We start from the raw sequence: 26,802 nt of genomic DNA, 5'->3' as shown, positions 1-26,802 counted from the left end.
GGTTGTATGGGTATGCAAAATCCTTTGGGTATCTTTTTCTCTCTATAATATTCTGATAAAGTTTCACCGTGAAGTTCTAGATCGACCTTCCTCTTATGGAGTCTTTTGAGTTCTTTGGTCAGATCCTTCGTGTTTTCGTCTCCGAAGCCGCCGCCAGGTTGGCTAGGAAACAGGATGTCCTGAATATCATCCATTGTGTAGTTACACGGTAATTCCTCAGAGTCCATTGTTAGATGACTGCTGTCTTGATCACAGTCTTCTTCTTGCTAAACCCTGTTGGGTGAAGCAACGGAAATAAACACTCCGCCAAGAAGCAGACTCAATCGCAGTCTGCTATAGCTTCTGCAGATGACTTGTACACCATTCCAGGGTGTTGTCGGATAAGAGTGAGGGTGCTCCTTCAAATTTGCCTAGAATCTTGCAATAAAGGGATCATGAAGGGCACACCATCAAAAAATTGGTCGGGTGCTTGACACTGAGACATAGGCTGTGTCTCAAGCAAAACTGTAGACAAATGTGTCAGCACACCGATTTTGCAATAATTCACGCTCTTTTATTGAGCCATATGTTCCCACAGGGGAAAAAAAACGACAATTGTTTCGGGAGCCACACATTGTCCCCCTTCTTCAAGGCGTATGGCATGTTGGATATGTAAACAAAGGAGATGACATCTCTGTTTAATTTAATTCTGGGTGGGGTGATTAGGGATTAGGTTAGTATAAAATGTTTGTTGAAACTTTATGTGCTTGTTACCACACGCCTTGAAGATATAATATATCTATAAATAATATATATAATACACGTTCTGACGAAGCTCCGGGGGCAGGGCGAAATGCATTAGCGCGACTTACAAACATATCCGCACGCCGAGCCGCCATGTCAGCGTGGTAACTATACTGCTGAACTACAGAAAGAGTCTGGGTCCAGTGAAATACTATGGAGACACACAGCGCAACAACAAGCCGATAAGTATATATACAAGCTACATATCTGTGGATATCAATCTGTGTAGAAGTCCCTGTTGTGAGTGGACAGGTGGATGAGCGCGTTGCTGTTCTAACGCTTTCTCTGGAAATTTATAGATACTGCTAAACAAGAGGACTATACAGATAGTTTCAGACATAAGGTGGTCTGATCAGATGATGGTCACTATGAACATTGTTGTTTCAACAAAGACACCTATGTATGCTATCTATGCTGCAGCTCTCAATCTAGATCCGGAATCAATTCCATTATGTGGTGTATTTTTTTGAAAGCATGCGAATGTCTCTCTTTTTTCTGATGGTACCACAGTTTTTTTGCATGGACAATTCAGTTTGTGTGTACGGACACCGTGAGCATAATAGGCCTCAAGTTTTCACAAATTGAAAGTTCGAATAGGCCCAAGTAGTATATGAATTATATGTGATGAGGATACCATGCGTAATATGTTCCAAAATTTGAACTGGCGGCAATATATATACGTGATCATATTGGTCCCTACTTTTCTGCCTCTGTGTGAGTATTAACAATGTTTACCTGATCGTCATTTCGACGGTATACTCAGGATACCTTACGTTTCTTACTGGAGGCTTTGAGGAGTACCACCATGGTCTATGATATATAAGGCGAGGGTTTTTATATTAAGGGATGGGGCATACAGGTGCATTCTAAGGGTGGCTTGGTGATCACTGATATATAAGCTTGGACTAGCTCTTACCAATCTTTTTTCTAAAAAAAATTCAATAAACAATTTATATATTTTTGCAATAAACAAATCGTTAATAATTTTATTCTATACTATTAGTGTGCGACATATACTGGCTTGGTAGTTTGGTATTTTATAAACTAGTCTGAAAAGGTGCATCTTAAGAGTTCATTTCAAAATTTCTAGGCTTGAAGTATGACGGATAGGCTGTGGCAGAGAGTTCCAAAGCAGAGGCGACACTCATGAGAAGTCCTGGAAGCAAGAATGAGAGGGGATGACCAAGCTGGAAAACAAGAGGATCTCTTGGGAGGAGCGAAGGTTCCGGGATGGTTTATATCTGGAGATTAATAAGGAAATGTATGGAGGGGATAGCCTATGTAGAGCTTTGTATGATAGGATCAGGAGTTTGAAATGGATCTGTAATGATCGGTGGTACTCTGCTGGTCAGTTTCAAAGTTTCAGCAACAGCAGACAATGATGCACTGACCGCCGGTCAGCTGACTCTCCTCCTTAGCGCATAAAGGTCCTGTCACTGTGTGCGCGCGTGCGCCCTTCTGTTCTGATGTGACCTGGAGAGACCTGACCTCGTGTGACGTGATGCTGAGGAGGCGGCGGCGGCGGCATCCACCGTGGCGAGAGACGCGAGAGCTGGAAGGGCCGTTCTGTAAGCTACTTCATTGATCTTTTCTGAAATGGGATATGGCCCAATAAATTTAGGCCCCAATTTAGCCGATGGTTGTCTTAGTGCTATATGGCGAGTGGATACCCATACCATGTCTCCTGGGGAAAAGTCCCATTCGGGTGAACGCTTCCTATCAGCCTGTCTCTTTTGAATATTATTATTATTATTATTATTATTTAGTATTTATATAGCGCCGACATATTACGCAGCACTGTACAGTGTATATATATATCTTGTCACTAACTGTCCCTCAAAGGAGCTCACAATCTAATCCCTACCATTGCCATATGTCTATATTATGAAGTGTAAGTACTGTAGTCTAGGGCTAATTTTAGAGGGAGCCAATTAACTTATCTGTATGTTTTTGGAATGTGGGAGGAAACCGGAGTGCCCGGAGGAAACCCACGCAGACACGGAGAGAACATACAAACTCTTTGCAGATAGTGCCCTGGCTGGGATTCGAACCAGGGACCCAGCGCTGCAAGGCGAGAAAGCTAACCACTACGCCACCGTGCTGCCCTATAAAAGGCTTTTTCCAAATTGGCTTTTACCAATTACCAAATTCTCTTACAGGACTTCTGCCAGTCATCCAATGCTGGGAAGCAAGAATTTGGTGTTGGTAAGGGACAGAATTTGGGTGTCTTTCCATATACTACCTGAAATGGAGAGTAACCTAAGGAAGTGTTTCGGAGATTATTGTGAGCAAACTCTGCAAAGGGAAGAAACTTTACCCAATCTTGTTGTGAATCAGCCACATAACATCGGATAAATTGTTCCAGTGATTGATTCATTCTCTCTGTCTGACCATTGGTTTGTGGGTGAAAACCCAAGGAAAAAGACAATGTGAGACCCAGATGCTGGCAAAAGGCCCGCCAAAACTTTGACACAAACTGTACTCCTCTATCTGACACTATATTGGTGGGTATTCCGTGTAGACGAAAGACATGATTGATAAAAAGATCTGCCAGCTCCTGGGCTGAGGGCAGTTTCTTTAAGGGAACAAAATGAACCATTTTGCTAAAACAATATACAATGACCCAGATAACTGTATTCCCCTCAGAATTGGGGAGTTCTCCCACAAAATCCATGGATATATGGGTCCATGGTTCTGCGGGAGTGGGTAATGACTGTAACATACCCGCAGGAGCTTGTCTGGATGGCTTACTGCGGGCACAGACAGTGAAGGAAGTTACAAAGTCCTTACAGTCCCTTTTCCATGAAGGCCACCACACACTGCGAGACAACAGTTCCTCTGTTCTGCCTATACCAGGATGTCCTGCATTTTTGTGGCTATGAAACATCTCTAAAACCTGTAATCGCAGCTGTAAGGGAACAAACAAAAGACTGTCTGGTTTGCCATCTGGAGCCTTAGATTGGTGAGGCTGCAGAATGACTGCCATGTCCTCAATGGTTTCTGTAGCTGCAATCACAATATGCTCTGGCAAGATATTACCAGGGAGTGAGGGCTGTACTGTCTCAGGTTCGAAACATCGAGATAATGCGTCGGCCTTTACATTCTTACTGCCTGGCTTGTACGTAATTATGAAGCGGAATCACGAAAAGAACAGTGCCCACCGAGCTTGTCTCGGATTGAGCCTCTTAGCTCCATCAATATATTCCAGATTATTGTGATCTGTGTAAACTGTAACAAGAGCAAAGGAGTGTCCGCAACACTACACTATGATAATGATGATAAGAGTGTGCAAGGGCTCAAAAAACATGTAAAAATTTGCAAGAACAGAAAGCCCATAAACACAGCACCACTCTAATAAAATGGTAACATTTATTCAAAAAATATATATATAATATTGATACAAAATGACATCTTATAGTTCCAAACAAAAAATAAAAACAATTAAAACCGACCAATTGGTCCAAAATGGTTACAGCTGCCTACAATCATGTCTAATGAATATAAAGAAGTACAATCCACCACATGAATAAAATTGCAAATGTGGCACAGAATAATATCTGTATTATGACCGCCTCAGTGTGCATCTAAACAGAGCACACTCAAGGTTGAACCCGGGTTCAGTAAAACACACAATAAATGTACATATCCACATACAAGTGCAAGGGGAATAATAAAACAGTTGGTCCCTGTTAAGAAATAAATATAAATATAAACCAGTGCAGACTGCTATATATATATACACTCTAGGAGCAGCCTATGGAAAAGTGCATAGTGAAAATGATAAAAAAGAGAAAGAGGAAGATACTTAGCCCGGGCAGACCAAGAGGGGCGAAGACAGCGCAGCTGAGATGAGTAAGGTCCCTTCAGAACAGTCCCGCAAGCTCCGCGGGCGTCACCCCGCTTTTAAAGGAGAGGAGAGGAACACCTCTCCTCTCCTTTAAAAGCGGGGTGACGCCCGCGGAGCTTGCGGGACTGTTCTGAAGGGACCTTACTCATCTCAGCTGCGCTGTCTTCGCCCCTCTTGGTCTGCCCGGGCTAAGTATCTTCCTCTTTCTCTTTTTTATCATTTTCACTATGCACTTTTCCATAGGCTGCTCCTAGAGTGTATATATATATAGCAGTCTGCACTGGTTTATATTTATATTTATTTCTTAACAGGGACCAACTGTTTTATTATTCCCCTTGCACTTGTATGTGGATATGTACATTTATTGTGTGTTTTACTGAACCCGGGTTCAACCTTGAGTGTGCTCTGTTTAGATGCACACTGAGGCGGTCATAATACAGATATTATTCTGTGCCACATTTGCAATTTTATTCATGTGGTGGATTGTACTTCTTTATATTCATTAGACATGATTGTAGGCAGCTGTAACCATTTTGGACCAATTGGTCGGTTTTAATTGTTTTTATTTTTTGTTTGGAACTATAAGATGTCATTTTGTATCAATATTATATATATATTTTTTGAATAAATGTTACCATTTTATTAGAGTGGTGCTGTGTTTATGGGCTTTCTGTTCTTGCAAATTTTTTTATGTGTAAACTGTAACAACATGTTCTGCCCCCTCCAGCCAGTGTCGCCATTCCTCAAATGCCATTTTTACGGCTAGGAGCTCCCTGTTTCCCATGTCGTAATTTCTCTCTGCTGGGGAGAATTTACGGGAAAAGAATGCAGAGAGATGCAAGCGCCCTTTAGACCCTGAATATTGGGACAGTACGGCCCCTACTCCAATTTCGGAGGCATCCACTTCTACAATAAACGGGCGTGAGACATCAACATGGTATAAAATAGGGGCAGCACAGAACAGAGACTTGAGCTGGGAGAAGGCCTCACAGGCCTCCTGAGACCAAATGTAGGTATCAGCCCCTTTCTTGGTCAGACTGGTGAGAGGGGCTACTACAGACGAAAATCCCTTGATAAATTTTCTGTAGTAGTTTGCAAAACCTAAGAAGCGTTGGAGTGCCTTCAAACCAGCAGGCTGAGGCCACTCCAGCACTGCAGAAACCTTCTTGGGGTCCATAGTCAAACCCTGCGAGGAAATGATATACCCCAAGAAGGCGATCTCAGACACCTCAGACATTTTTATAACTGCGTATAAGTGATTCTCACAAAGTTTACCTAGAACACATTTCGCATGATCCCTGTGTTCTTTGAGATTGCGAGAGAATATCAGAATGTCATCTAAATAAATAACAACGAAACGTCCTAGATTGATTTTAAAAATATCGTTGACAAACACTTGAAATACAGCGGGCGCGTTACACAGCCCGAAGGGCATCACCAAGCACTCGTAATGCCCGTCTGGTGTGTTGAACGCAGTCTTCCATTCATCCCCCTGTCTAATCCGAATCAAGTTATATGCCCCTTTCAGGTCCAGCTTGGAGAACACTTGAGCCCCTGAAACTGAGAAAACAAATCATCGATTAAAGGTAAAGGATAACAGTTGGGAAACGTTATCCTATTGAGTGCCCTATAATCAATACACGGGCGCAAACCACCATCCTTTTTCTGGACAAAGAAAAATCCCGCCCCTGCTGGTGACTTAGAGGGACGAATGAAACCTTTTTTGAGGTTCACCTTGATGTAATCTTTCATAGCAAGTTGTTCTGGACCTGAGAGATTATATAAATGCCCCCTAGGAGGCATGGTACCCGGTCTCAGATCAATGGGGCAATCAAAGTCTCTATGTGGGGGAAGTTTATCAGCGGCCTGTGGACTGAACACATCTGAGAATTCTGCATAGGAGGAAGGAACACCCTCCAGTACAACCTCAGTGGAACACAGAGTAATCTTTTCAAGACAGGAGGATAGACAGGCAGGGGACCAGGCCAATAATTGCCCTGTATTCCAGTCAATCTTAGGTGAGTGCTGGCGTGACCATGGAAGTCCTAACACAATCATTTCAGATGCCAGCTTAAGCACATAGAATTGCAGTTCCTCCCTATGCAGAACTCCCACATGACAGGTGAGCAGAAGAGTCTGCGAGAGAGGTTGTTTGTTCTGTAGTGGAGAGTCATCAATAGCGGTTACGTATATCTGTCTGTCTAAAGGAAGGATGGGAATTCCCCACTTAGAAGCCAGACTGGCATCAATAAAGTTAGCTGCCGACCCTGAATCCACAAAGGCCTGCGTACAGAAAACCTGACTCTCCCATGTCACAGAACAAGGTACTAGCATTTTGGAAACCTTTGGTGGTGAAACAGGTTCGCCTAGGGTAGTACCTTCAACTACACCTAGGCGGAGATGTTTTCCACCTTCTTACTGCAATTTTGAGTAAAATGGCCTCTTTCTCCACAATACAAACAAAGACCCCCTTTACGTCTGCGAGTCTTCTCAGTTTCCGACAACTTTGAATGACAGATCTGCATTGGTCCATCCAAAGTGGTCGAGACTTGTGGAGTAGAAACAACAGTTCTGCAAGTACCCCGTGACCTATGTTGTCTATGGTACCGTACTCTGCGATCAATCTTTATAGCTAAAGTAATAGCCTCATCCAAAGTTTTGGGATCGGGGTGGCTGATCATGATGTCAGTAACTGAATCAGCCAACCGTGACAGGAAACAATCAAGTAAGGCGTAATGTTCTCATCTGGAAGAGACCACCCACTTTCTAAACTGTGTGAGTAATCTTCCACTGTACCATGTCCCTGGCGTAACCTCTTTAAATTTCTTTCTGCCGTGGCTGCAATATCTGGATCATCGTATATGACCGCCATGGCATCAAAGAAAGCCTGAACTGAACTTAATGCCTCATGACACTAGATTATAGGCCCAAGTCTGTGAATTCCCAGACAGCAAGGTTTTAATCAGAGTTACCCGCTGCAGTTCAGAGCCTGATGAGACAGGTCTCATTTCAAAGTATGATTTACACCTATTCCTAAAATTTCTGAAGTCTGACCTATGCCCTGAAATTCTCTCAGGTAGCGCCATGAGGGAGGCGATGATGATGCAGATTTCTGTGAACGAGTAACAGCTTCAGTCAAAGTGTTCAACTGAGCCTGTTGTAATGTCACAGTAGCATTTAACTGCGCTACGGATGCAATCAATGCCTGAATCTGAGCCTCCATAACAATCTTTAGGTCTGCTGTTATGTAATGATCGGTGGTACTCTGCTGGTCAGAGTGAGCTCAACAGACAGATCAGCAATACAACATAAAAAAGTACAGCAATGGTCAGTATTTTAATAAGGTGTGATCACACGTGTTTGAGTGCACAGTAGTTCAGGAGTACTCCTATGTGATATCCCCTGGCTGTGGGGAGTATCACGTGTAAGTGATAGACCCCACAGCCAGGGGCCATCACTTAAAACAAGAGTGGAGAGTGGTCGTTCAGGCAAGGTCAGTAATGGATCGGTCAGTAGTCGGTACAAAATCAGCAAACAGAAGCGTAGTCAGAGTATAGCCAAGGTCGGCAACAATCAGATATGCAGAGGTACAGAATCAGAGAGCGAGAGCAGAATCGGGGTCGTGCCGAGGTCGGCAACTAGGCAGAAGCTGACTAGGGATCCCTGGAGATTGTTTTGCCAAACAATGAAGACAAGAATCTGTACACTCTGCCCCAAAATCTAGATAGCATGGAGCATGACCAAAAAGTGTGTAACATATCTCCTTTTGCCCCACATCCCCGAAAACATTTATCTGAGGTTGGTGCAGCTAAGTATGAGAGTCTGGCGGGAACCCAGTACCACCTGAATAGAACTTTATATGCCGATTCAACCATCATTAAATTGAGAGAAAGTTTGGGAACAGTAGCCCACACTTTGCCCCACTCCTCTTTAGTTTTACTATTTTTCAGATCAGATTCCTATCTTGTCACATAATTATGGTGAAAGGATTGGGATGGATCATTCAGTAGAGCATATAATTCAGATATTATGCCTTTTGAGAAAGGATTCTGGTCGCAAAAGCGTTCAAAGCCAGTAAGAGGAAGGGGGTATTGTGTTTGAGCTAGGAAGACAGTCTGCAACCAATGTAATTTTCCTACTCCTGACAGGATCCTTTGGTTGATTGGTAGCCAATGCAGGGATTGGCAGAGAGGGGAAGCATCAGAGGAGCAGGATAGATAGATTAGATGAGCAGCAGCGTTCAGTAAGGACTGGAGAGTTGCCCATCTGTTTTTTGGTAGGCCACAAAGTAGGGTATTACAGTAGTCAAGACGAGACATGATTTGAGCATGTACAAACATTTTAGTAGCCTCTTGGAAATCTGGAGATATTTTTGAAATGGAAGTAACAGAAGGTTGTTAATGTGTTAATATGTGGTTGAAATGAGACATCAAAGTCCAATGTTACCCCCAGCAAGTAAGCTTTAGAAGTTGAGGTTATTGGGGTATTTTCTACATTAATTGTCTCCAGATATAAAAAGGTGTCAGCTCTGCAGAGCTGGACCATGTTCCTGCACAGGGTGGTTGGTATCAACTCTTCAATGTATAGTAATCACCTAGCTAAAGGAATCTTATTGTAATGGATTGCGGAGATGCAGCCATGCGGTCTGGCAGCGGGACGGCTGTCTCCGTGTTCAGACCGGCGGTTTCCGCACAGCAGCATGCATCTGATTTGCCTGGGCCTTCTAGTGCACACAGGTGGAGAGCTACGCGCACACGCGCTAGAAGGCAAGCCCTTTATGCCAGTAGGAGAGGGATCAGGTGATCAGTTGATCCCAGCGCGGTTACTGATTGGCTGAGTGGCGCAGGGCGGCGCGGAGGAGCGCTGCAGTATATATAGATCTTGCTGGTCAGTCTCTGGTTGTCTGCCATTGCGAATACTTACGTGTGAGCACTCAGACCTCAGTCAGATCCCACAGTGTGTTAGAACCAGGTGGACCTGGGAATTCACACTTAGCCAGATTACTACTGTGTTATACTTTAGACCAGTTCCGGGGTGTTGAGACCAAGGACCTCACACCCAAGCTTAGGATCACTGTGTCATTGCTGTGTTATACTTTAGACCAGTTCCAGGGTGTTGAGACCAAGGACCTCACACCCAAGCTTAGGATCACTGTCTCATTACTGTGTTATACTTTAGACCAGTTCCAGGGTGTTGAGACCAAGGACCTCACACCCCAGACTAGGACTGTGCTTTATATCTGTTATGACTATTTGCTCTGTCGACCTCTCTCTTGCTTTCTGATTCGGTACCTCTGCATATTTGCCAAACTCTGCCTGTACCCGGTTACCGAATCAGCCTTCTGTCTCTGTACCTTATCTGCTCGTGTGTTGCCGACCTGGCCTGCCCGACCCTCCAGGCTGTCACTCATCCCTTGTGTGCTCAGTCTATCTGTACTAGCTATGACACTATTCCACCAAGTGTCAGTTAGCTATTAGGACTCCTGCTCCTCAGAGTCCGGCCTGCTAGCAGCCAGTGGCCTCTACTCCTCTGGAGTCCCCTGGCTGCAGTACAGTCTATTATCTGATCACCAAGTATCACTGGTTGCCAGGTTCTCTCTATTCCCTCTCTCAAGGAGATGGTCCCTGCACAGCCGAGGGCCACCTGCCCCTCAGGTGGTTCCTGGCCGAGCTGCCTGTGCCTCCCGCCTCATGGGAGATAGCCTTACAGTTACACCAAACACTTACACTTCATTAGGTGTCCAGAGGTTAGGCATACTTGTATTATTGGTGATTCTGCAGATCATCAATAATCAGATTCTCTCTGTGTGCTGACACCAATCGTTACAGAACGGCAGACCTGAAAAACAAAATGGACGCACTCAACAGCCGTCTTGATGCACTCACCACCTCGGTGGAGAATTTCATCAGGGTGTTGGACGGTCATCAGACCCAGATTACTGCTTTGTCTGAGTCCATACAGGTCCTTCAGACGGCTGTGAATGCAGTGCGATCTCCTCTAGTTACAGACTTGCGTATGTCTGTAACCGAAAGGTTTTCTGGTCATAGATCTGACTTTCAGAACTTTGCAAATCGAGCAATGTCGTATTTTGAGTTGAGACCCAATTTATCAGGAACTGAGGCACAGAGAATTACGTTTATTAAGACCCTTTTGTCAGGGGATTCTCAAACATGGGCATATAGCCTTCAGGCAGGGCATGAGGCTTTGACATCAGTTGAGGAATTTTTTAAGGCCATGGCCATAATTTACGATGATCCAGACATTGTCTCTACTGCTGAGCGGAAGCTTAAGACTTTGCGTCAGGGTAAGGATCCGGTAGAGGTCTACGCAGCTGAGTTCAGGAAGTGGGCTGTGTCAGCTAGGTGGGGGAGATTTGCGTTATTAGACTGTTTTCTATCAGGGCTGTCAGACGCTGTCTCTGATTTGATGTTGGGACACCCTGAACCGAAAACTATTGATGAGGCGATCCCTTTAGCAGTACGGGTTGATCGCCGTTTACGCTATCAGAAACAAACCCGGGGTAAGAACACTGTAAGATATGTCTCCTACGCCTCTCCTCCACCCGTTTCACCTCCGCCAGAGCCAATGCAAATTGGACAGTCAAAATTGACACGGGTGGAAAAGAATCGCAGGAAAACAGAACAGCTCTGTTTGTACTGTGCAGAAGAGGGTCATAAGGTACAGAATTGTCCTAAAAAGTCGGGAAAAGCTGCCGCCTAGGTGTAGTCAGAGGTAATACCCTAGGCGCGCAGTTATTACCTCTAAAAAATAATCGTCTGCTTCTTCCCTGTTCCGTCACATGGGAGAGTCAGGCTGTCTCCACTGAAGCTTTTATAGACTCTGGTTCAGCGGCTAACTTAATAGATTACGAGTTTGCAAAGAATTTGGGGGTTCCCATACTTCCGTTAGACCAACAGGTTTTGGTCACTGCGGTAGATGACTCTCTTCTGCAAAGTAGGCATCCCTTATCGCGAACCCCGGAGTTGATGTTCAGTGTTGGGGTGCTACATAAAGAGAGTCTACAGTTTCTGGTCCTGCGTATGGCAACCTCCACCGTTATTCTTGGCATGCCATGGTTACAACTTCACTCCCCTCAGATAGATTGGGCTTCAGGTCAGTTAACGAGCTGGTCTACCCATTGTCATCATCACTGTTTAGCGAAAGTAACCGTGGGTAACACCAAGATTCAGGTTAAAGGTGTGCCAACTCAATACGCAGAATTTGCTGACGTATTCTGTCCCAAATCAGCAGATAAACTCCACCCACCGTACCTTCGACTGTCCCATCGACTTAAGATCTGGTTGTATGCCCCCTAGGGGTCACCTCTATAATCTATCTGGGCCTGAGAAACTGGCAATGCAGGAATACATCAAAGAAAACTTGGCCAAGGGTTTCATCCGTCCCTCTCGTTCACCAGCAGGGGCAGGATTCTTTTTGTAAAAAAAAAAGGATGGAGGCCTTCGTCCCTGCATTGATTATCGAGGCTTAAACAAGATTACAGTGAAAAATCGTTACCCTTTGCCTTTGATCGACGATTTGTTCACTCACGTTACCAATGCCAAGATTTTCTCTAAACTGGATTTGAGAGGCGCATACAACCTAGTTCGAATTAGGGATGGTGACGAATGGAAGACGGCCTTTAACACACCCGACGGGCACTACGAGTACCTGGTGATGCCCTTCGGGTTGTGTAACGCCCCGCCGTCTTCCAGGAGTTGATTAATGAGGTATTCAGGGAGGTGTTGGGGAAGTTCGTCTTAGTATATCTGGACAATATACTGATCTTCTCGTCCAATCTCTTGGAACATCGAAAACATGTTAAGTTTGTCCTAGGGAAGTTAAGACAGAATCTGCTTTACGCTAAATTAGAGAAATGTCTTTTCGAAAGTAACCTATGTTGCCTTCTTGGGATACATTATCTCTACGTCTGGCCTCTCCATGGATCCGGGAAAGGTTTCTCCTGTCTTGGAGTGGCCTCAGCCTGTGGGACTGAAGGCGCTCCAAAGATTTTTGGGCTTTGCCAACTACTACAGGAGGTTTATAAAGGGGTACTCTTCAGTGGTCTCACCTCTCACCAGTCTCACCAAGAAGGGGGCTGATACTTACCACTGGTCAGCAGAGGCACATTCTGCCTTCTCTACACTGAAAAAGCTGTTCTTTTCTGCACCCATATTAAGACATGTGGATGTCACCTTCCCCTTTATCGTGGAGGTAGACACCTCAGACGTGGGGGTGGGGGCTGTATTGTCTCAGCGATCGGGTTTGCAGGGCAAACTCCACCCATGCGCCTACTTCTCTCGTAGGTTTTCACCCGCAGAGAAAAACTACGATATAGGCAACCGGGAGCTTTTAGCTATCAAGTTAGCTTTTGAGGAATGGCAACATTGGCTAGAAGGTGCAGAACATACTATCACAGTTTATACAGATCATAAAAATCTGGAGTACATAGATGGCGCTAAGAGACTTATCCCTGGTCAGGCCCGGTGGTCTTTGTTCTTTTCGAGATTCAGATTTGTAATTACGTATACCCCTGGTAGTAAAAACATCAAGGCCAACGCCTTGTCCAGGTGTTTCGAGCCCGAGACAGTACAGCCCTCAGCCCCTGAGACCATTCTACCTCAGAAGGCAGTTTTGGCAGCCACTGAGACCTGGAAGGATTGGACAGTCACTCTGAGTCCCTACCAACAGGATGTTCCAGAGGGGAAGCCCGATGGGGTTATGTTTGTACCACTGCCTTTTTGTCTACAACTCCTACATCTGTTTAATTCCCACAAAAATGCTGGTCATCCCGGGGCCACCAGAACTCAGTATTTACTGGCCAGATGTGCTTGGTGGCCTACATTGGCAACAGATTGTAAGGAGTTTGTAAGAGAATGTGCAGTGTGTGCTAGAGTAAACCTTCTCGCCAGGCTCCTGCTGGTACTTTACAATCCCTACCAGTGCCAAGTGAACCATGGACTCATTTGTCCATGGATTTTGTAGGGGAACTCCCCAGGTCTGAGGACAGGACGGTCATTTGGGTGGTAGTAGACAGATTCAGTAAGATGGCTCATTTTGTTCCATTGAAAGGACTCCCCTCGGCTCAGGAATTGGCTGATCTCTTCATCCAGCAGGTTTTCTGGCTGCATGGCATTCCGGAAAATGTATTGGCAGATCGGGGAGTCCAATTTGTATCTAAGTTTTGGAAAGCTTTTTGCCATCAGCTGCATATGGACCTTGCATTCTCCTCAGGCTACCACCCACAGACCAATGGCCAGACCGAGAGAGTTAACCAGTCTCTAGAACAATTTCTCAGATGTTATGTTGCAGATGCTCAGTCCGATTGGGTAAAATTTTTGCCGTTTACGAAATTTGCGCACAACAACCTGAAAAGTTCCTCCTCAGGATTTTCCCCATTCCAGGTAGTGTCAGGATGATCATCCAAGTTTGCCCCGTTGCCTGTGGCGTCTACACCATTCCCAGCCTTGGAGGATTGGCAGAGGGCTTTGAAGCAGATTTGGGGAATGGTTAAGAGGAACTTGGGGAAAGCTTTCCAGACCCAGAAAAAACAGGCAGACAAGAGGCGGTCCGTAGAGTGGAAATTTTCTCCGGGAGACTTGGTGTGGGTGTCCACTCGGCATTTGGCCCAGAAGCAACTGTCACCCAAACTGGGTCCCAGATTCATAGGACCATTCCCAGTGACCAGAAAAATTAATAATGTCACTTATGCAATTGATCTCCCAGCCAGCATGTGAGGTGTGAGATCATTCCATGTGCCTCTGTTGAAGCCGGCAGTACACGTGGATTCCGACCCCCCCCCCCCCCCCCCCCCCCGTGATGGTTGATGATCAACCTGAATATGAGATTGAAAAGATTCTGGACTCTCGATTAGTGCAGAATTCCGTGCAGTATCTGGTCCACTGGAAAGGATATGGTGTGGAGGAAAGAACTTGGGTGCCAGATTGTCGCCTGCATGCGGAAGAATTAAAGAGAGAATTTCATGACTCACATCCTGGGAAGCCTGGTGGGAAGTGTCCGGAGTCCACTCCTCATGGGGGGGGGGGGTTACTGTAATGGATTGCGGAGATGACGCCGCACGGTCTGGCAGCGGGGCGGCTGTCTCCGCGTTCAGACCGGCGGTTTCTGCACAGCAGCATGCGTCTGGTTTGCCTGGGCCTTCTAGTGCACACAGATGGAGAGCTACGCGCACACGCGCTAGAAGGCAAGCCCTTTATGCCACTAGGAGAGGGATCAGCTGATCAGGTCGATCAGCTGATCCCAGCGCGGTTACTGATTGGCTGAGTGGCGCAGGGCGGCGCGGAGGAGCGCTTCAGTATATATAGATCTTGCTGGTCAGTCTCTGGTTGTCTGCCGTTGCGAATACTTACGTGTGAGCACTCAGACCTCAGTCAGATCCCACAGTGTGTTAGAACCAGGTGGACCTGGGAATTCACACTTAGCCAGATTACTACTGCGTTATACTGTAGACCAGTTCCGGGGTGTTGAGACCAAGGACCTCACACCCAAGTTTAGGATCACTGTGTCATTGCTGTGTTATACTTTAGACCAGTTCCGGGGTGTTGAGACCAAGGACCTCACACCCCAGACTAGGACTGTGCTTTATATCTGTTATGACTATTTGCTCTGTCGACCTCTCTCTTGCTTTCTGATTCGGTACCTCTGCATATCTGCCTACCTGTTACCAAACTCTGCCTGTACCCGGTTACTGAATCAGCCTTCTGTCTCTGTACCTTATCTGCTGGTGTGTTGCCGACCTGGCCTGCCCGACCCTCCAGGCTGTCACTCATCCCTTGAGTGCTCAGTCTATCTGTACTAGCTGTGACACTATTCCACCAAGTGTCAGTTAGCTATTAGGACTTCTGCTCCTCAGAGTCCGGCCTGCTAGCAGCCAGTGGCCTCTACTCCTCTGGAGTCCCCTGGCTGCAGTACAGTCTATTATCTGATCACCAAGTATCACTGGTTGCCAGGTTCTCTCTATTCCCTCTCTCAAGGAGATAGTCCCTGCACAGCCGAGGGCCACCTGCCCCTCAGGTGGTTCCTGGCCGAGCTGCCTGTGCCTCCCGCCTCACTCACGGGAGATAGCCTACAGTTACACCAAACACTTACACTTCATTAGGTGTCCAGAGGTTAGGCATACTTGTATTATTGGTGATTCTGCAGATCATCCATAATCAAGTATACATCTGTATTATTGATGATTCTGCAGATCATCAATAATTAGATTCTCTCTGTGTGCTGACACCAATCGTTACACTTATGTTGGGAATACACCATGCAATTTCCCATCAGACATATGGGTTGATAATTTCCAACAGATCCAATATGATTTTGATTATTTTTCTCATCGATTTTCTGATCAGTTCTATACAAATTGATCAGAAAAAAGATCAGAAATCAGATCGGACCAGTTGGAAGCAAAAAAAAAAACTTATCATATAATGAATTGCGTGTGTAGCATGGATTATTAATAGACCATTAGGAGCAAAGAAAAGAGTTTCATATTTTTATTTTCAGTTATATAGCTTTGTTTTATAACATTGCATCATTCTGACATATTTTCAATTTACAAACCACACTCTGTATTTTAAAGTATGAAACAGAGAAGAACTAATAACCCTTTGAACTTCCCTGCAGTAAAACCTTATCTAAAGTTGTCTCTCACTGTTTCTTTGATGTATACGTGCTTCAGAAAACAGGACTGTATCTTACCCAACTTGGGTCAAAGAACTTAGATAAGCTCTTTTGTACAGATAACTGAAGTTTTTTTTTAACTCTTCCTGCACTGGAAACAGCACAAGACTTTTTTTTTTCTTTTCTACTATTGTTCTATTTCTTAGATGTATTACACATACAATTAATTATATAAGTTCATTTTCACTTCAGATTACCTTTAATAATTGCCCATTGTGTTGCCCCACAGTAATAAGGTGAAAGCGAAGTTTCCACTTAACACACAGCTTACTGGTGTGTTTGCATGGTACATATGTAGGTACTAGCAGCTCCCTTGCAGGATTAGTTAGATGCACTATCTGTCCCAGGATGTGTGCTCCTATTCCCTAGATAGGTTTTGATTCGCTGAATGCATGCATGTTTGTGCTATGCATGTTACAGGTCCAGAGTTAGGACACATACAACACTGGGCTACCTCTACGCGGTGTATGTGACTACGCAAGTGACTTTATTCTTGTAAAGAAGATCCCAGCTTTTAACTTAGCTGTAGGGACAGCATTGATTGCTACATGATTTTTGTAAATGGATTCGCATGAGTGTGCTCATTTTGAAGTTTCCGTGTGACACCATTTGTGAAAATGTTAGGCCGCTTAGCTGCGGATTATGGATGCTAACGCTGCCCTTATACAAAATGTCGGAGGCGAAACTTCTGTTTCCGCTTAAGACTGCCGTGGACCGGAAGTTGATACGGAAATACTGGACATTCAATTACTTGGTACTATATATTCAGCGGCTATGCAACGTACCCCCCCCCCCAATATCCCTAACAAAGCTGCAAAGTAAAACTGATTGGATGAGGAGACGCCACTGCCATATTACACATACCGGTATTATTTGAAAGGGCCATTGTCTTTCGGACCCAGGATTTTCTACCATTACAACTGGGTTACTGAAATAGTCTGCACTTAGACATTATTCTCTCATGACATGCTGGGAATAACATATTTGTGAGCTGTGTGGACCAGAGTGACCAAGACTACACAGTAAAAGCTCCCAATAATAATAGAAGGTATATCAGTTGAGAGAAACCATGCAAAGAAGTGGTCTATCACAGTAGAGGCTGGTCCAGGAGGATCATAGATGCAGACTGCAATCTGGCAATGGCGAGGAGAGTAGACACTGACAGCATGAACCTCATAAGATGAGACAGGTAGTTAAGATGCAAGAGGTTAGAAGGAAGTGTTCAGAAAGAATACCCACACCACCCCCTAAATGAATACATAACAAATGACTATGACCTTTGTGAAATGGTGCAAAAGATAGCTTTCACACTGTTATACATTCTATTCACTATGTTACATCTGTCATTGTATTCACCAGTTCTGTATTTTGTTTTCCTACGTTGTACAGCACTATGCAATATGTTGGCACGTTATAAATCAATAGTAAAGATGGCAGTGCAAATACATAATATGGTCAGCCAGCCAGATCTCCATTGTGAAGACTTATCCATAGGCCAAGCAGCGTACAGCCAGCAAAATCCCTTCGCAGAAACCTCTACCCATCTCTACTAAAGGGTCAACATTTATAAATAGAGCTTATAATGCTGTGATATGGCAGGAGCCTGTCTACTAGCTGCCAACGCCATGCGGCGTGAGGAGGAACTGTAAAATGGCTCCTTGCGCTGCGATAACACCAAGCTGGTGACATCACACAGCCAAAGCCTAGCGCTGCGAAAGGAAGGGCAGAGCCACTGTCTTTCCTATACGGGTTATGAAGTGCAGCTAACAATGCTCTCCCCCGGAAACATAATACTTCCGGTTCAAAAGAATGCAAAACGCAGCGCATGCGCTTTGACAGTCTAGCGGGAACTTGCGATATTCTGCAGTGTGCAATCCCTCTGATAATGCAACCTTGCATGCGCACTTTGCTTCAAGTTGTAAAGGGTGCATTATCTGATATAGCACCCTTAGCGTTACAGAATACTGATTGGCAGCGGCTGGCAGTCACATGGAGAATAGGTGGCGGCTGCCCTTGTGTGTGGATGGTGGAGTCACGTGACGGGGCGGGGTTTGGGATGTGTGGACAGTGTGTGGATGCTATGTAAATGACTGGGGACAACAGGCAGAGAGTGTTCTAGGCGAAATGCCATTGTCAGCGGAGGAGGGATCCCAGCAAACATGAAGGCCAGCTCCAGTGTCCCCAAATTCCTCACCAAAGTATGGGCTCTAGTGGATGATCCCAGAAATAACGATTACATCTGCTGGAGCCAAGTAAGAAGGTCAATGGGTTAGGAGGGGGGAAAGCTGATCAGAGGACCAGTCTTGCCAGTGATGCTGCTGAGCTACTCACATGTGCACCATGTAAATGTTCATTGTGCTACTGATTATAAGCCACTCTATTCCAAACAGGGTTACCTTGTGCTGGGAGGATGTTACTTGTATTTGAGGTGAAGCATTATTGGTAGATAATGTATTGCAGACTGTTTATACCAGTAGCCCGTTCTTGCTGTACTTCCCCTTCTGTTCTGTTGAAGGTGTATCTGCTTGCACAGCAGCATCCCTGGAAATATAGGTAAAACCAGATTATATTCAGGAGGATCTCTGCAGACTGAAGGAGGTGTGCTAACCATCATCCAAGGTAGTAACGTGCACCCTGTAATGTTAATGGAACAATCACTATACCTAAGTACTTTGAATATCCAGAGGAAGCATTTGATAACTGTATACTTGTGCTGGCTGGATCATGTAGTGCCACAGTGGTAACATTAAGTACATGTGAAAAGTACATATCCACCAGCCTTGTTTACAAAAGAGCTTCCCTATTGCCTTAGTAGAAACACTCTGCAAGAAGACTCTAGCACTTGTAAGCTACAAACAAGTGGCAGGACCCAGAGCAAGTATAACACGAGTAGAGCATAGGTAGATCAAGTGGATTGTTTGTATGCTGAATTGTTAATAAAGATAAGTACTGTACATTAAATATCCTCAATGGGACTGTCTACATCTTGATTATAAGATGGACACAATTGGGGAAGGACAGCGCACCAATGTCAGCAAAGCAGCTGGGGAATCAAAATGGGTCAGTCCCAGAACCCACAAGACAGTCCGTGAACACAAGATGAATTGATCCCAGCACTTAGGCTCTTTCATACTAGGAGCTGATCCAAGCGTTTTGACGGATCGTTCCTAGGCTTCGTTTAGAAAGGTAACATAAAAGTCTATTTGACTTTCATGTTATCGTTCACATTAGATGTTACGTTAGATTTTGTTACACATCTGGGAGCATTGTAATATCCAACACCGGCGTTTTCCCGTCGGGTGAATTAGAAATACTGCCACTAATCAGTGTTGCACCGCAACTTCCCAACTTCATGCCGCAGGTCATCAATGCGTACATGAAATTGGTTTGTGCACGTGTTTGGTAATGTGAAAGAGGGAACTCTGGAAACAAGATGGTTTGTCAAAAGTCTCTAAATAGTTCCACTATGTCCTTGTAACCAACAGTATGCACAATGTTGGTTCCACAAACCTGCCCTGAGGATGCAATGCTGTTAAAGTATAAGGAAATGACTCTCGGGCCAGTAACAATAACAGTACGTTCACTAAAGTGCCTGGTAATGCTGGCAAAAGTTGTAGTAATAGTGCAAGAGTAGAAAGGAAGGTGGAAACCGCTCGCCCCCGGTAGGGCAGTGCCAGACCAGGATGGCTAGTCCCATACAAAACTTAGAAAACGAAGAAGGTCCGCACGATGCTCCTAAGATTCTTTGTCTTTATTTATGGACGTATCCAAAAGGGTCAACACATAACACCAGCTGACATGTTTCGGACCTACTGGTCCTTATTCATAGCTAGAGTGCAAATGGTACAAAGGCCTCCTATATACCCTCCTCCGGTGGAGTGGGTGGCTCCCGGACCAAGCCCAGGGAAACACCCCTATCCCCACACACAGGAAGGGATATGTACAGATGGAATACAAAACCTAAGAAACACTAAAATAAGCATTACTACTTAGTACATGGTTAGAAATAGGATTAGGACAGGAGGCCTACAGGCATAACGTACAACAATACCAGTCTAATCCAACATCAAAATGTACGTTAGAAAAATGATATAATAAAACCTATAAAAATATAGAAATTGTGAATTGTACAATTAAAACCATCAAGGAGCAGTGTGTACAAAGAGAGCAAAATCTAAGTTAGAAGCGCCAGATCCCAACGGGAATTCAGGCCCTGAGGGAGTCTCGTACCTAATCTAAAAATCCATAAAGCCTCCCGGCTCATAAGCCGTTTGGTTGTATCCCCCCCTCTCTGTGCAGGCAAAACCTTCTCTAAAGCATGAAAGGAGAAAGAGGACGTGTCACCTTGGTGAACCTGGCGAAAATGTTTCGCCACATTGGAAACGTTGGCACTAAGCCAGGCCGGACCGCAGTAATGTTCCCCTATTCTAGCGCGTAACGGTCTTGTGGTGCATCCCACATACTGCAGGGCACAGGCCCCACAAGTAATAAGATACACCACATTCGACGTACCGCAGTTGATAAATTGCCTAATGGAGAGTTGGAGCACGCCTACTTGCAAAGCGTACCCCCTGCTGCAAAACACAGCGCAGGTCTTCATCACCTTCCAACTCTGGCCCAATCTTTGTCTCCTAGCCTGTATGAGTCCCAAACCAGGTCTTCTACCTGGTTAAATCTGTCGGGATCATACAGGTGTGGAGTGAGAACGTGTCATTACTGCAGGGTTCATACCCGCACCCGGGTTGCCACGTCGACTTCGAACGGACGCAGTTTCCCCATTAGGCAATTTATCAACTGCGGTACGTTCGAATGTGGTGTATCTTATTACTTGTGGGGCCTGTGCCCTACAGTATGTGGGATGCACCACAAGACCGTTACGCGCTAGAATAGGGGAACATTACTGCGGTCCGGCCTGGCTTAGTGCCAACGTTTCCAATGTGGCGAAACATTTTTCGCCAGGTTCACCAAGGTGACACGTCCTCTTTCTCCTTTCATGCTTTAGAGAAGGTTTTGCCTGCACAGAGAGGGGGGGATACAACCAAACGGCTTATGAGCCGGGAGGCTTTATGGATTTTTAGATTAGGTACGAGACTCCCTCAGGGCCTGAATTCCCGTTGGGATCTGGCGCTTCTAACTTAGATTTTGCTCTCTTTGTACACACTGCTCCTTGATGGTTTTAATTGTACAATTCACAATTTCTATATTTTTATAGGTTTTATTATATCATTTTTCTAACGTACATTTTGATGTTGGATTAGACTGGTATTGTTGTACGTTATGCCTGTAGGCCTCCTGTCCTAATCCTATTTCTAACCATGTACTAAGTAGTAATGCTTATTTTAGTGTTTCTTAGGTTTTGTATTCCATCTGTACATATCCCTTCCTGTGTGTGGGGATAGGGGTGTTTCCCTGGGCTTGGTCCGGGAGCCACCCACTCCACCGGAGGAGGGTATATAGGAGGCCTTTGTACCATTTGCTCTCTAGCTATGAATAAGGACCAGTAGGTCCGAAACATGTCAGCTGGTGTTATGTGTTGACCCTTTTGGATACGTCCATAAATAAAGACAAAGGATCTTAGGAGCATCGTGCGGACCTTCTTCGTTTTCTAAATAGTGCAAGAGTAGCAGCGGCTCCTAGTCAGCAAGAGGAGCACAGATGACCGCAAGACCATTCGTGAGATGCGGAGACCGCTGCAAGTTGAAATGCGGAATTCCATAAGGTCCAGCAGACACAGACCAGAAGTGACGTCTCTCTGTCAAACCATCTTGTTTTTAGAGTTCCCTAAGCACTGGGATCAATTCCTCTTGTGTTCATTGATTATAAGATGACCTTATATCCGTTAGACTTTCCTGATGACTTTGTATTGACTCTGTTGGAGAAATAGCTGAGCAGTGGGATATATTTTTCCATCTGATCACTGTTATTGCTAAGCTTTATTCATAAATGCAAATCCATTATGCAGCACAGCGCATTAAAAAAAACAATTTTTTACTATTCTGAGTAAAAATTTCCTGCCTTCCTCCCACTCCCATAGACTGCACAGAATTTATTATCATAAGCAAATTATTTGTGTGGATGATTGATGAATTATGCTACGCACAAGTGATTAGAACTGTAAAGCTCCATACACACTCTTAACTGCCGTTGTTTGTAACAAATGAGCGATGGGTTGGTCTAGAATGGTTTAATAAAAAGTGTCCCAACATTAATTAAAGACTTTTCATCCATGTAGAATGATCGGTTCGGACGATGATCACTGTTAGTCATATATATATATATATTTTTTTTTTTAATGAGAAAGGATCTCTAGATTCAAAGTACTCAATTAGCTAGCTAGAGTGGGTTGCCACAAACTGCCACAAACATGCATCAATTTTATTGGAATTCCACGTGAAAGACCAATACAAAGTGATGTACATGTGAGAAGTGGATCGAAAATCATACATCATTCCAAACATTTTTTACAAACAACTGCAAAGTGGGGTGTGCGTAATTATTCGGCCCCCTTAGTTAATACTTTGTAGAACCACCTTTTGCTGCAATTACAGCTGCCAGTCTTTTAGGGTATGTCTCTCTACCAGCTTTGCACATCTAGAGACTGAAATACTTGTCCATTCTTCTTTGCAAAACAGCTCCAGCTCAGTCAGATTAGATGGACAGCGCTTGTGAACAGCAGTTTTCAGATTTTGCCACAGATTCTCGATTGGATTTAGATCTGGACTTTGACTGCGCCATTCTAACACATAGATATGTTTTGTTTTAAACCATTCCATTGTTGCCCTGGCTTTATGTTTAGGGTCATTGTCCTGCTGGAAGGTGAACCTCCGCCCCAGTCTCAAGTCTTTTGCAGTCTCCAAGAGGTTTTCTTCCAAGTTTGCCCTGTATTTGGCTCCATCCATCTCCCCATCAACTCTGACCAGCTTCCCTGTCCCTGCTGAAGAGATGCACCCCCCGAGCATGATGCTGCCACCACCATATTTGACAGTGGGGATGGATTGTGTTCAGAGTGATGTGCAGTGTTAGTTTTCCGCAACACATATCGTTTTGCATTTTGGCCAAAAAGTTCCATTTTGGTCTCATCTGACCAGAGCACCTTCTTCGACATGGTTGCTGTGTCCCCCGCATAGCTTGTGGCAAACTGCAAACGGGACTTCTTATGCTTTTTATTAACAATGCCTTTCTTCTTGTCATTCTTCCATAAAGGCCAACTTTGTACAGTGCATGACTAATAGTTGTCCTATGGACAGATTCCCCCACCTGAGCTGTAGACTTCTGCAGTTCGTCCAAAGTCACCATGGGCCTCTTGACTGCATTTCTGATCATTGCTTTCCTTGTTCGGCCTGTGAGTTTAGGTGGACGGCCTTGTCTTGGTAGGTTTACAGTTGTGCCATACTCCTTCCATTTCCAAATGATCGCTTGAACAGTGCTCCGTGGGATGTTCAAGGCTTTGGAAATCTTTTTGTAGCCTAAGCCTGCTTTAAATTTCTCAATAACTTGATTTCTGACCTGTGTGTTCTTTGGACTTCATGGTGTTGTTGCTCCCAACATTCTCTTAGACAACCTCTGAGCCCGTCACAGAGCAGCTGTATTTGTTCTGACATTAGATTACACACAGGTGCACTCTATTTAGTCATTAGCACTCATCAGGCAATGTCTATAGGCAACTGACTGCACTCAGATCAAAGGGGGCCGGATAATTATGCACACACCACTTTTCAGTTATTTATTTGTAAAAAATGTTTGGAATCCTGTATGATTTTCATTCCACTTCTCATGTGTACATCACTTTGTGTTGGTCTTTCATGTGGAATTCCAATAAAATTGATTCATGTTTGTGGCAGTAATATAACAAAAAGTGGAAAACTTCAAGGGGGCCGAATACTTTTGCAACCCACTGTATGCACTTCCGTCCTCATTTTGGTGCTAGTCTACTTTGGGGGATCTAGCATGAAACATCATAGCTAAGTTCTGCTCATGTGATTGGGTGGACTGCTAGTTTACAGATCGGTTGTAGTAAGCTATGCCCTCACTATTTGGCCAACAGCAACGCTTTGTGCTGTAGAGAGTGCTGTGATTGGAGAATTGTGCTCTGTGAGGTTTCTTACTGGGTCCCTAAAGTAGACTAGCGCCCTCATTTTAGTGCTCCTGCTAACAAACTAACAGAACTCTGTTGCACTGTTGCTGATTTCAGACGTGCTCCAATCTGTTGGGAATCGCTTGTTTTATAATGAGAGCAATTGAATTTGTGTATGGAGCATTGATATGTAGTGTATTCACACTCTTTGTTCTCCCATTGCCATTTGAGCTATAATTTGAAGCTGTTGTTATCATTATTTTTGACTTGATGTAGTATTATGGGTTGGTTCACACTTGGCGCTTTTGCGGTGCTTTGCTGATCGCCGACGATCAGCAAAGCACTGCTGCTAATATATCCCTATGGACACATTCTCACTGCAGCGATTGTGATCAATTGCAAAAGCGATGCATGCAGTGCTTTGGTGACGATCACACTGTGATTCTATGGAACGAGAATCTAAAATCGCAAAATTTTGCCCGCCGAATCGCAATAAAGTGCCCAGGGCCGTATGCAATTCACTTTTTCACCAGAGGTTTCTCCTTGGTGAAATTTTCAAACTTGTCAATAAAATGCATTTTAAAATGCCAGCAAGCAAACAAATACTCAAAATAGTTTTGATAGTACTTTTCACCAACTTTTTGGTACTTTTTCCTCTGCAAAGTACTAAAGTGTAAAATTGAAGATGAAACATTTTCTCCTATGAGAAAACTCAGGAGAAAAGGGAATTGCACATGGGCCCGGTGTGATCAGGTTTGTTGTAGAAGCCCCTTTAGTCCTTGCAGATATTGTTGCATTGGCTACATGCAGATGCTTAGTTACTGTTGTTGATAACAGTGATTGTTCTGGACAGTTATAGGACTATCTGCTATGGAAAAAGGATGGGAGACAATAACCAATGGATTAATTGGTGGCACCCTGTAGTGGAAAGCAAAATTAAAAAAAAAAATAATAATTTCGTGATCTGCTAAGACAGATCACAAAATGTTGTCATGAGACATCTATAATAACACTAGATTTTTGCGTGAGACAATCATAAATGGTCATCTTTAATGACAGAAATCTAGCATCTTTACATACAAACCCAAGCCACGGGAATAGATGGATGGTCCAGAGGCTTCTCATATCCTCCTCAACCCCACTGCCACTGGCCAGGACCCTCTTCTAATTTGCGTCCGTGCTTCCCATTTTGTATGAGTGCAGCCGTACTGCGCAAACGTGTGTACAGAGCGCTTCATGCTACTGTGCAGGTTTGGCTGCACTCTTGCTTGTACAGTATGGCTGGGCTTGTAAAAAGGGAAAATCATGTTATGTGACTCTCCAACACCTGTGCAATCCTGTTTTTAAGAATGCGCTACACATGTATGGTGTGAAAGTACACTAAGTGAAGCACCTTCAGGTGTCTAACTCCAGTCCTCGAGGGCCAACTCAATGCCAGTGTTTAGGGTGGTCTGAAAGATAGGGAAATGTGTTCTACTTGATGAACCACACCTTTCCTGATTCAGTCCTATCAATTAATTTGAGCTGTGCTAAAATGTGTGAGGACCCCAGCCCTTGAGGACTGGAGCCATAAGTGATAATGGTGCTGTGGAAAGCTCAGCAATGCATATTGCCCAACAATAAGCCTGAAAACACCTCACACTTCTAGAATAACTAATGTAAACCTGAAGTGAGGAAACTTACCTTAACAGAGAGAAGACTCTGGATAGCAGAGAGCCTTCCTGCTGCTTTATCCAGCCCGTTGTTCCATCACCAGCTATTCGACCTGCATGCACAGTACAGATGTGCTCGTCCTTGGAAATACTCTAGGACGCGAGTGGTTATGAAGTAGTGTAGTGGGGGTGTCTCAACACCTTGCAGGAAAAAAAACTTAGGAGACAAATACGGGAGCCCAATAGTGTAGTATATTAGTATGCAATTAAAAAAAGCAATTTCAATAAATGACTACTCACAAAAGGAGGTTGCAAGGGCAACCAACCGTAGGAAGCAGCTGGAGACCATAAACCCGACTCCACTCGGGGTAGTCCCAGCCGGGACCTGGATGTGGTCGCTCTCCTTGGAAAAGTAGGGACGGGTGTCCACTGTGGGGCACCCACAGGTGGTCTGTCGCCAGTCGCCACCCCTCAAACACAGATTGTTTGGGGATATAGCTATGCACAATTAGAGGTAAAGAGGCTCCCTGGTTGAAATAAAAGCATCTAAAAAAACAGCTTTAAATCGAGGAAATAATATGAGGTGGCTTACCTCAATAACGAAATCCTTGTATATGACAAAAGATTTTTATTTAGCACAGGCAACGTGTTTCGCGTGTCCATGCCCAAACAAAGTCAGGTTTTAGGATGAGTTTTACTTTATCGATTGTAAATAATGAAATAGGAGCGCTGGGTATATAGTAAGTGTGTCATTT

At 44.5% G+C, this 26,802-nt stretch overlaps 1 protein-coding gene across 5 annotated transcripts in view; it reads left to right on the top strand.

The window, feature by feature from the left end:
- Positions 1-26,802, top strand: part of LOC137503847 (heat shock factor protein 1-like) — a 164,279-nt gene that overhangs the window by 98,602 nt on the left and 38,875 nt on the right. Inside the window, exon 1 of one of the 5 annotated variants that reach the window (XM_068231386.1) lies at positions 18,341-18,573. The exons of 1 other annotated variant lie outside the window; for it this stretch is intronic. In XM_068231386.1, coding sequence (XP_068087487.1) covers positions 18,481-18,573 — 93 coding nt within the window. In that variant the 5' untranslated portion in view covers positions 18,341-18,480. Of the gene's footprint in view, positions 1-18,340; positions 18,574-18,918; positions 18,941-26,802 lie in introns of those variants that run through there. 3 more of the 5 variants (XM_068231385.1, XM_068231387.1, XM_068231389.1) reach the window with 3 other exon arrangements.

The sequence above is a fragment of the Hyperolius riggenbachi genome, chromosome 4, assembly GCF_040937935.1.
Source record: "Hyperolius riggenbachi isolate aHypRig1 chromosome 4, aHypRig1.pri, whole genome shotgun sequence".
NCBI lineage: Eukaryota > Metazoa > Chordata > Amphibia > Anura > Hyperoliidae > Hyperolius > Hyperolius riggenbachi.
This window is presented reverse-complemented; position numbering and strand designations above follow the sequence as displayed.